Consider the following 12,378-nt stretch of genomic DNA (forward strand, 5'->3'; position numbering starts at 1 on the left):
TCTAGGCGTGGGAACCACACTCAGTGTCTCAAGGCTATTTTAGTGGCAACAATGCCACAATGTCCTTCATTGGCCAGTTCTTTGACTTGCTGTCTTAGAGGCTAAAGTATGACGATACGTAAGCCTCTCAAGACAATACCTTCTTTGGTAATGGACAGTTATAGCTGCACATTTTTTAATTTATTTGAATTCAACATCGTCAGCAAATGATTAAACACTCCGTCTCCATGATGGAGTTGAAATGAGGTCTTTAAGTACAAGCATGTTTTTATCTGCATTGGTAGCAGCCACAATTTGTTCAATTGATAGGGCTGACAACGTGCTGGAACTCACAATGAAATTGATGTACTCGTCAGCTGCTTTAGTTGTGAAACTGTAAAAAGTAGTGTGCAGGATTTTGATCTTTGCCTGGCTTATGTACAATTGTATAGTCGTATTCTTGTAATCACAACTGCACCTCTCCATGCGGGGAGCATCTTGGCTTTCAGGTTTTGGAAAATGGTGATAAGCTCTTGGTGGTCTGTAATGATAGCGAAAGGTTTTCCGTATAAATACACATGAACATGTTCACAGGCCAACACTACAGCTGGAATCTCCTTCTCTGGCTGAGAATAGGCACATTCTGTTTCAGACAGGCTTAAACCACAATGTGTCTTTGAGCATTTGAATGACCATCATGTTGAGCAAGAACTTCTCCCAGCACCATCAGGCTTTCATCTACTGGGATCTTAGTATGTACCTTGCGATCAAAGTATGCCATCTCTGTTGCACTTTCAAATGTGTGCCGGATCCTTTGATCACATTTAGGAGACCACTAAAAAGGAACATTTCACTTTGTCAAGTCTCCAACAGGGGCACTTACAGTAGCAAAATCACAAATGTACCTTGTGCAATAACTGGCCATGCCTAATATGAATCGCAACATGGTACCATCTAGTGGGGGGCACTTAGCGGACAGTGCTTGTACTTTGCCTGGGTCAGGAGTAATTCCGTCATCAGAAAATATGTGCCCAAAGAACTTAAGTTTGGTCTTGTGAAACTCACACTTTGCTACATTGAGAGTCAGGCCTGCATCTGCCAGTAACTGACACAATTGTGTAAGAGCCTTTTCATGCTCTTTTTGTGTCCTCCCAAATACCAGTATCACGGCAGTTGAAAGCATGTGTAACAGGTTAAACTCCAAAACTCATTCTTTTGTATCTGAACCAACCAACCAATATAAGTTTAAAAGGTAATAATATACGTACCGTTTTCTTCTAGCTCAATTTGATGATATCCCTTGTTCAGGTCAAGGTGGGAAAAGATCTTGTCTCCATTCGGCTGCTTGATCATGTCCGCAATGTGTGGACCAGGATGTCTTTTTTCCTCTCGATTTACTTGTTGCCCTGGTGAATGTCAACACAGATGCATACTGTACCATCACTTTCCTTTTTTGGCACTGCCAATTTGGGTGAAACCCATGCTGTAAGACTTGTGAAAAGCTCAATGATGTCATGCTTCAACACCATTTCTAGCTCTTTCTCAATGGCTACTTGCAAGTGAAAAGCAATTCTGCGGTGTCGCTGGGCAATAGGACGAATGTCTTTTTAAAAATGAAGTTGCACTTTCATTGTCTTGAGCCTTCCCATGCCATGAAACAACGATGGGAACTAACTCACAATTTCAGGTTGAGCATGCAGGTTATAATTGAGAGATATTGGTCCCACGTCAGCAGTGGTGAATTACCTCGAAGAACGTCAATTAGTGCTTGCACTGACGTTGTTTTATGTCACAATGTTGCTATGAACAATCCTTGACGTTGTAATGGTTTGGAGGCAGCCCACATATATACATTTGTGTGTGATGGGTTGATACGTGGCACTCTTGACAGGCTGTTAAACTTTTCAACAGGTATGGTGTTAATCGATGCACCACTGTCTATGATAAAACTTATAGGGCAACCGTTGACTTTTATTGTAATCTTGGGGCAACGTTCAAAAGAGTTCTGTTGTTTAGTTTGTTGGTTGGATTTGGGTTTGGTTCTTCTTCGCAAGTAGCCATACTTACAATGCATGCCGAAGCTATCATTGCACATCCATCTTCTTAATCGGTGCTCGATAGTGACATTGAAAAACCTTTGTAGGACGAACCTGATGATGATAGACTTCATTTGGTTTCTACTTCTCAAAACTGAAGTTACTTTTTGGCCATGTGGGCAGGGCGCAAATGCTTCTGAAACCTTCTGGTATTCGTTTTTTATCGCTGTAAAGTAGCTGGCTTTTCCTTTGACTTGCAAACAGTTATGAAGTGGTTTTCCTTCCCGCAACCTTTGCATGTCTGTCTGATTGATGGACATTTATTTTAATGGGAAAAGGAAAATCCAAATCAGAACCACAACTTTCCTTTCATTGAAGACATCGACTTGGTGAATCTACCTTGTGCTTGTGCCTGTTTTTCATGATTAACGCCGATGTATTCAATCCTGTTCCAGCTTCCGTGTAGGCAGCTTGTCAATCCACTCTCTAATATCGGCTCTTGCAGCAATTAGTATTTTCGCCAAACTAAGCGTCTTCTGAACGAGTCCGAAAGACAGCCATCGATGACTCTGAGACGCATGACTTCTTCGTCATTAAACTCACTAAACATATAGTGTTTCACAAGCACATCAAGCCTTTCAACCAAATCGTCCATTGTTTCACCAACTTGTTATCTTGCTTGATTGAAAAATTTCCATTCATAGTCGACATTTGGCATCAGATTGAACCTGGCTTCTAATGCTTTTTTGATTTGACGGTACGATATTGTAAGAGTCTGTGAGATTTTCGTTATCACTTCTTTTACTCCATCACCAGCAAGGTTCTTTGAGTATTTATCGACTTTCTGGTTATCTACTTCTTCTAGCGCATCTACAAAGTCATTGAATGTCTTGATCACTACAGTCCACCTGGTGCCAATATTCTGCTTTTTGGCAGCGTCGAGTGGCGGTGGCAGTTTAAAAAATGTGGCTGCATCTTATGCTATGCCTTCTTTTGCAGCCACTACAAAAAGGCCCTATCTCGAAGGCCTTTTTAGTTGCTTCTATGGGAACCCGCAACCTTGAGAGCACAACTTGTGTTCGCGCTCCAGTCATCTCTCCCAATTTTGAGGTCATAAAGTATTTTATTTGTTACCGCTGGTGAGTACACTTTTGTTTCTCTTGCCCGGTTATCTGCCTTTGGGTTGTACCTGGTTGGCGCTGCCTTTTTCATTGAACCTCGTTGTCGCTGCCTTTAGAGTTTGCTTTGCATGGATGATGGCTCCGAGTAATGACACAGCACAGTATGTCACCTTTTGCCTAGCCAGCAGGATTTGGCGGGCTTTTCCAACTATGCTCTTCTGCGAGGTCATCCACTTCTTCAAAGGGTCGCGTATGAGCTGGAGCAGAGTTTGGACTCCACATGTATCAACTGCAAGCTGCTTTGCATCAACTTGGGGCACATGTGGCACACACAAGCAGTTTGCTGTATAATTGCAGACTCTCAGGGATAGCAGTCTAGTGTCTTGGGGGCATGTATCCCATCCTCTTCACCAGTTGTTGGGTCCTCCCATGCCAGAAAGCATTCAAAATTAACACGCCACACACAGAGCTCAGTAACAGATGTCTTTATTCTTGGCATACAACATTCATACTACATTCTCCTTACGTAATAACTGTTAATACCACACCTTTACACCCCCAGCCAATTATGTAATTACTCTATTGAGTCCACCCAGAACCGGAGGGTCCTAGCTCACATAGTCTCAAGACAATGCATTTTACAATGTTTGACCTCACTGTGCTCTGATTTCACACACTGTGTGACCCTCCTTGCTGTTAATAGTGTTATATACTTTTGAATTAACTCAGTTTCTATAGATTAGTCTTGACAGTTTCTATAGATTAGTCTTGAACAGTGCAGCATCTCTTCCTGACATGATGCATCACTGCAACCAACGTATGGCATCACGTCCTCGGTCTGCCACTCTGTGAAATGACATGACCTCTCTTTCTTTAAATTACTTACAATACCATTGTGTCTTGCTTATTTTCTCACAAGATCTACTTAATGGCATGTCCTTGATGTTGCTAAACATTAATCAATGGCACTGTTTAACCTTACTTTCTCTGACCTCCACTCCATTTCACTGATTGTATTATTAGACTCTCCGTGAGTTCAATTCCTGTAGAGTTCACACTCACACTGCATAACCTTGCTGTCTTCAAAGTCCACTCTTCAACACCATTTGATCTAATTCCCTCTGAATTTCACAATGCTATTACATAACATCATTGTCTCTGAACTTTATTTTTGATACTGTAATCTCACTTCCCATCGTTATTGCATAACATGCATTTTTCTTCCCCTAGGAAAAGCTAATTGAATGGGGAACACAAACATTTGTACATAAAAATAACATTGGGTACAGTTTGGAAATACACCAGGAAGTGTGTTATTAGACCATGCAGATTTAGAAGTCAGGCTCTGTCTACACCTATGAGACCTACCAGAAGAATTTTCCTGAAAATCCCTCTCTATGCCTTTCCAAGAAAAAGCAGAATTCACCCAATTCCGAGCTGTCCATGCAATCTGATCATTCCTTGCACACATGAAAAAATAGAGCCCTTACCTTGCCCTGCGCCTCCTTCAGCTGTTTCTCGGAAGTTGCCTGCTTGGTGTTTGCCTCCCGCACCATCTTGTGGGCTTCCTGTAATTTGATGGGGTCAGAGTTAGAAGAAGGTGGTTTGACCCAAGTTTGAACTTGGGTGGGTTGTGGAGGAATGGAGAGAGTGATAAAGGTCATTAGGAGTACGTGCTCATGGTTACAGTGGCATGACCTAGCTCAGCTGTGCTGAGGGAGGATTAAGTAAAAATGGGACTTACACTGGGGGAGGGGTGAAACTAGAGTATATTGGCAGGGAGGGGGCATTAGATTCAGCTCACTATAAAAAATGGGGGCTAACTATAGTGATAAAGACTGACCTGGGGCATGGGGGGCGTTGATGTGGCAAGGGTGCCATGGCCCATGTGCAAGTAATGCCTATACTATAAGCGCTCTATAATATTGTTTGGTAGTAAAGGCATCTATAACTGGGGTGCAGTGGAGGGCCCCTTGGGCCCCGGTGCCGCGGTGTCTGCTGCTCTATTGACAGCTATGCTTCTGGTAGCAGGAAAGCAGGAAGGAATGAGGGGAAATGTAAACTCTAAATGACACATAATTACTGACCAGAGATGGTGAGAAACAGGAAAGGGGGAGAGGATCTCAAGAAGTCCCATGTCAGGGCTGATAGTGCTATTTTAGCTCATTTCATTTTACATTTCGCTATAAATTAAGGACGGTTGATTTGACACGAGTCACACCTAGAACTGGCTGAACATCCCATCCCATCGTAGACATAGGCAACTGAAGAGCTCTGTCAAAGAAGGACCAGAGTTGCAGTCATAACAGCTGGATGACACCAAAAAATATAATCACTCCAGTGAGGCCCATAAATAATAAAAGTGAGAGCTACAGCATGATTTTGGACCACACACATGTGCATTCTTATCAATGTCTGGGCAGGAGTATGTAATCTAGAAACTACAAATATCAATGATGGCAAAACAGTGCCATGTCATGGACCACTACTGCCCTTTCTGAAACTAGAAAACACTTCTATAGTCTAAAATAGACTTTCAATCCCCAACAGGCATTGGCCATTTGTGAAAGTGCCTCGTTAGTCATACGTAAGTCATCAAAATTGCACTCTTCCACTTATTCCTGCATTTCCATTCATTCACCAACTAGCGGGCTCATTCTTGCATTTACCCACTTACCCATCCAGTATAAAGGACACACACAATACATATCATCAGGTAGATGTGAGGTACATTAAAGGAAAACGTAGGAAAAAAATGGTGTTGCCTAAATATGGCAGTCATATGCTTGCAAAAAAATAAACCTAAATATAGCAGTGGGAGTCCTGCAGTCGTACTGTATATAGTGTATTTTTATTTTAAAGTTCAAAACAGCTTTCATGTCAGTAGCAAGGTGGTGGCCACATGGAGCTGTTAAATAATGACATAATGCACAATGCCATTCTAGGATGGCCACTTAGTAATATCAGACTGCGTGACCATTCTGGAATGGCACTGTGCATAGTGCTACGCAGTTGTACCAATCGAAGAGGGTCAATATAATGCTTCTAAACTTAGCAACCATCTTGGGATGGTAAAACAATGATACCCAATGAGCAGTATCAACTGAAGATGGCTGCCTGATTTAGATGTAGTGGTCATGTGGGATGCTGTGCACTGCAGATGAAAAGGATCTGGAAGCACTGTCTGAGGAGCTGCAGATCACTCTAAAACACACACAGAAATGAGAAGGAAAGTGTAAGAAAATTAATTAATATTTGGAATGGGCGGTCACCGACCTCAAGAAATAATGACACTAAGTTGTCAGAGTGAACACTAAAGTCACTAAATGATCATGATCTGAACCTCACCTTTTAGCTATGGGACAGAGCAGGCAAGCTTAATTTAGAGTAGGGTGACCAGATTTCGAAAACAAAAAAAACGGGATATTTTGCAAAAATAGAAGAACTATAATTTTACAGCAGCCAAGGGGCACAGAATGACAGCGCTGATTACCACAGAAACACAGACAAGGGAATACGAAGGAAATAAAATGCAATTTCTAAGTCAAGTATCTTACCCGCTAATTGAATTGCTTTCTGATAAAAGCTGCTTGCTAGTCCCGCTTTCGACCACAAAAAAAGTGCTTCCCATTGTTTTCAGCTTGCCCTCTCTGAAAACCACAACAAATCACATTTGCTGAAATCTGCAGTGACTGGTGGTGGAAAAAAAAGGGACTGTCCCGGCAAATCTGGGACGCCTGGTCAACCTAACGTAGGACAATGTGTAACGAATTTATGCAGTACTAAAACAGTAATTAAGTCAAAACACCAAAAAAATACAAATAAAATTCCAAATCAAATTAGAAAAATAGAGTAATTTTTGATGAACAATATGACACCAAAATGACAACAATCTTAAAAGAGGAACCAGAGACATGAATTTTTTAAGTTTTAAGTCAAATAAGCACCAAAAAGCGCTAAACACCAATAATAGACTCTGGCCGTGTTAAACCAGGACCTAGGCGCACTTTGAGGCTGACTGCAGTGGATCCCGAGGTCAGATACACCAGGTGAGATGTCCTAGCAAGGATTTTATCTTCTAACTTAGCCTTCAAAATGATAGACAAACTCTCTAGCAGGACAAATCAGCAGACTTTATCCGGGAAGGTTTCACTGATGTCAGAGAGGAACTGAGCTAGGTCGGGCTAAAGCCATTGGTTTTGGCAAGAAAAGATCACAGCAGAAAAAGTAAAAATGTTTTGTCCAGAGAAGTCTCCATTTTGGTCAGATAATTCTGAAGCCTTCGCCCAGCCCCAATTTCTACATTGGGACTTAGGGACTAATTTACATTCGACTGATGGGTTACTCTGTCAGAAACGTGACAGATATCCTGTCCACCACAATACAAGTGCCCTTGGATAAAATGCACTTGTAAAACGGCAGTCGGGATATCTGTCAGGTCTGCGACAGAGAACCCTTCCGGCTAACTCTAAATCAGGCCCTTGGTCTCTTTTTTGGATCTCTGATTCCTCCAGCAGGGCAGTGCAGCAGCCTATATCCAAACAGGACCCCATGAGGCTCAATACCTTTTCACAGAGCTCGCAAAGCCCACATTGCACTGCAATTTGATCAGGCAGGGAATGACTCCAGAACCCTTTACCAGATCTTAAAATCCTTCACCCATCCAATGGCGTGCAACAATAAAAAAGCTCCCTCCCAAGCCCTAGGAGACAAACTAGCAACTCATTTTACTCAGAAAATAGATTTGATCTACAATAATATCACCTCAGTCGGAGGCTCTCAGGTAGATACCACGGCAGACCACCTCACAGCCCCATCTAACAAGCAGCTGTTAAAAAATGTCCTCACACTTCTGCCTGGGGATGTAGAATCCCTACTAAACACAGTAAAATCAGGCTCCCCACAGGATATTATCCCAGCTAAGACCACCTCACTGTTCTCCAAACAACTCGCCACCGCAATTTGCTCAATCATCAATTGCTCGATAAAAGAGGGTCTTCTCCCTCTGAATGGAAGGCGACCCAACTAATCCCCATTCGTAAAAATCTCAAGGCCCCCATAGATGAGCTATCCAATAATCGTCTTATTTCATGGTTACCTCTCTTGAGCACGATATTAGAAAAACAAATTAATAAACACCGGTCTGATTTCGTCGAAGCCTCACGCTCCCTCGATCCATCCCAGACTGACAATACTAGACAGTCCCTGGACAACGGACAGGCAGTGCTTCTTGTACTGCTTGATTTGTCTGCAGCTTTCAACACGATCTCTCACCAGACTCTGCTCAGGAGACTCAAAGTTGGACTCCAAGAGACGGCCTTACAATGGATGTCGAGTTTTCTTTCTAACAGAACTCAGACTATCAATTAGGCCCTTTCCGCTCAAAGCCTATGAGACTGACTATGGGAGTACCCCAGGGATCCTGTCTCAGTCCCACCCTATTCAACATATATGTTGCTCTCTTAGCAGGATTACTCAGGAATGTAGGCTTCATTCCAATATCATATGCTGATGGTACTCCGCTCCTACTTTCCTTCGACAAAAACAATCCCTACGCACAGTCTACCTTTTCGGGGGCATGATGGCTGTAGCTAGCTGGATGAGGAACAATTTCCTCCAACTTAATGCGGGGAAAACCGAGAACATGTTGTTTGGAGATGCATCGGTGAGGTGGTCCCGAGGGTGGTGGCCAGTGGAATTGGGCGCCACTTCGGCTCCCAAACTAGTGGTCAAAAACCTGGGAGTCCGCCATCTGGATTTGGACGCTACCCTGCATGCACACATCTGTGCGTAGATCGACACACAGAACGACACCGTGGACACACCCGTCCTGAGGCTTCAGCTCAACGGTGATATACGCCTTACAGAGGTGTACCTCACCTTAGCGATACAGCCCGCTTTTACCTACCTAGCAGCCAGGTCTTGATACATACGGACCGGCGCACCATCACATGATTTTTGTTAATCCAACAGCCCTGAAGAGTCACATTCTTCACACGGTGTGACGAAACACGTGTCGGCTAGTTGTATTTCGTATCTACTGATCAAGATTGAACTATAAACGTACATTTAACGTTGCTGGATCTCAACCTCATTTATTGAATTTTTGACTCACTCATCGATTAATTTGAAAACGTGTGCACAGGATTTGTTTACACTTGTTTGGTAGGGGACGTGTTCCTTACCTATGCAGGCGCTGTTTTCTGTCTGGGTTTGTTCCCCTGACCTGTCTGCACCGTGTTAAATGTACCCACACAATCTATGTATTACGTACCCGCTGAGCGCCACTTCTTCCTGTCCCTTACTCAAATCCAATCTCTCTTCATGCCAAAAACCTGTGAGTCCGCCTGGATCTAAAACTAAAAATGAAGGAGCACGCCACAACCACTGTTGACACATGCTTCCATGTATTAAGTCTCTTCTGTAGGGTATTTCCCTACCTTCCTCCAACCACTCAGAAAACCCTCCCCCAGGCACTGGTGCTAAGCCGCCTGGACTATTGCAATGCTCTGTTGATTTCACCTAATGAAGCCTCTTTGAATAGACTGTAAGTTGTTCAGAACATCGCCACTCGCCTGGTCCTCAATGCTCCCCCTCAAAATGCCTCGCTCCCTCTTTTGCAACAACTCCATTGGTTTCCTATGCGGAAGTGGATCACATTCAAGATCTGTTGCCAGGTGCACAAATCCCTGAATGGCAAAGGCCCCAGGTACCTGGCAGATAAATTTACCAAATACCTGCCATTCAGGTCCCTTCATTCAGGGACCAAATCTCTACTCCTTGTTCCACGTTACAAAATATCGCGCCTAGGTGGTAAAGCCTTCTTCCACCTAGCCCCCGTTTATTGGAACCAACTTCCCATCCATCTACGTCAATGCCCAGATCACTTACAGTTTAGAAGGCTCCTCTAAACTGCACTGTTCTAATCTGTTCCTCTTCTGTGGCCGGCTGTAGCACTTCCATAGGCCGGATATACCCCTTGGCAGGGGATTCATGCGCTTTATAAACCAATAAATATCAAATAACAGATGTCAAGCTGAAATGTATTTGTTGCTGCAGAGAAGCTCCATGCAGGACTAATGAGTTTCTTCAGACCCGGGAAGTTATGCTTTCACCTACTTGACCCTGATGGTTGGTTCTGGAGATCTGGAACTACAAACATTTTGAAAGTCTCATTTTTTTCTGGGGTCAGTCTCTTTTTCCTCTGCTCTTCATCTAAGGCTCCAAGATTTCGAGGCGTTAGCTCTAAGGTCTTCAAGAGTTTGATCCTGCCAAGGCTTTGCAAGGTACAGGGCCAGTCCAGTTGGATTTGGGCAATTAGTCTTCCAGGAAAAATATTTTTTTTAGTTTGAGGTGTCCCTGTAGCCACACAGGAGGTAAACTCACGGACCTTTAGAGTCCACCTGTTTGTCTTGGGTACAAGAGGGAGCAGACCCATTCCTTTAGGGCTACTTTCAGGTCACAGCAAGCATGGTCCAGACCTCTGATGTTCTTCTATAGGTCAAGAAAGTGTTCTGAGGAAAGTGCCTTGGAATGCCATATTTATAGCTGCCACCAGCTACTGCTGCTCCCTAACCAGTTTGGTCAAAGTTCCTGAGGGAAACCCTGTCTACTTTTGCAGCTGTTCCTGCTAGCCCTACTGTAAACTTTCTTTCTTTCTTTCTTTCTTTATTTCGGTTAAAAACAAACCATAAAAGATATACACATAATTTAAATAAATTTTAAGTGACAAAACTTTAAGGGACCGATTTTTTTTGCCCATTGATTTTCCACAATTCATTAGAATAATTTGGAAGTCAGTCAAAGGTATTTGCGGTATTAAAATCATAAATACATTCATAACTCTTCTAAGAAGAAAAAAAATGTTAATATATCTTAAATTTAAAACATACTTAATATGAGTGGTATTACTTCTGTATCATAGCGCAAGGACTAATTTAGTTATACAGATTGTAAACGGTACGGACACCACTTTTTGAACTCCCACCCCTTACTCCAACAAGTAATCTAAAATGCATCCCCGTAGCATTAGAGTCTGAGACCACGTTTCCTACGTACTATCCCCACAGAGAATAGATATCGGCTCACACTGAAAACAATAGATTGTGTTGTTTCACTTTTTAAAACTCTCTCAGCTTCACTGAGATATCTAAATCCCAGGAGTCGGCAGATAGGTTTTATCCATTTTTTCCTTGGATATATATATGCGGAACAAAAGGAATAAAACATGCGCCTCGTCCTCCCTTGTACCGAAGGTGCATAAATCAAATTTTTCCAGAGCTTTGTCACCCTCATTGGCCTCACTGCGCACCCATTTCGCAGTATTTGCTTTAATCTGCAATATGCCATAACGGAATTTCAGATACAATGACTTTGCTACTGATGGTAAAATTTCATCCATGAAGCATTCGAATCTACTATCTGATTTCATGGTAAGATACTTGGACCTAACACCTAACTCTGGGTTATGCAAGATAGAGTTAATAAGGAACTCCCAGTATCTTTCTTTTAGCAGCTTTTTACATTTCAAAATAAGGCACTCAGGATCTGTCCAATAATGATAAAGACCAAGTTTCATAAGCCAGCCCTCTATATGGTTCAACCATATCAACCGCGTCGTATTTTTTATTTTCATAATTTCTTTTAGGGCTTCTCTGCAGTCTACTAATTCATCTGTTGACCAGAGACGGACCCAATATAACAGCGGACGTAGGGCTACATGATCATCAGTGCGGCGTACATTCAGATCCATAGCAAGTAGAAGCATGGGTGTCCACCCTGGGAGTGCTAAAATTTTCCTAAAGAAGATATTCTCCTGTACCATAAAAGCACATTTAACAGCATGACCCCATAATTCTGCCCCATACAGTGATGCAGATTGGGCTTTGCATTTGTATAACCCTAGCACTGGGGAGATTACTCTAGAGTAACTAATCTTGTGTCTCTTGGCTATTGGGGCTAAGTTTTGAATTAAAATCGTTTTACTTTTATCAATTTGAGATTTCCAATTCACCTTGGTGTCTAAAGTAATTCCCAAATAGTTGAAACTGTGCACATATTCGATCAGTTCATTATTATTAGTTGATGTCTTTCTAAAACTTTTATGGGGATTAACCGCCATATACTTAGTTTTTGACGAGTTAATCTCCAGTCCTTTGTTATCACAGTAAGACCGGAAGTTATCAAGTACATTTTATAGCCCTCTCTGTGTCTGTGAAATTAAAATGGTATCATCTGCAAAT

General features: G+C 42.5%; 1 protein-coding gene across 14 annotated transcripts in view; it reads right to left on the bottom strand.

The window, feature by feature from the left end:
* The window catches only part of LOC147731318 (guanine nucleotide exchange factor for Rab-3A-like), a 269,847-nt gene that overhangs the window by 95,669 nt on the left and 161,800 nt on the right, over positions 1-12,378 (bottom strand). For all 14 annotated transcript variants that reach the window (XM_086956361.1, XM_086956368.1, XM_086956362.1 and 11 more), the window contains one exon: positions 4,627-4,704. In XM_086956361.1, coding sequence (XP_086812487.1) covers positions 4,627-4,704 — 78 coding nt within the window. The remainder of the gene's footprint in view (positions 1-4,626; positions 4,705-12,378) is intronic.

This window comes from Lissotriton vulgaris, chromosome 2_1 (assembly GCF_964263255.1).
Source record: "Lissotriton vulgaris chromosome 2_1, aLisVul1.2, whole genome shotgun sequence".
Lineage (NCBI taxonomy): Eukaryota > Metazoa > Chordata > Amphibia > Caudata > Salamandridae > Lissotriton > Lissotriton vulgaris.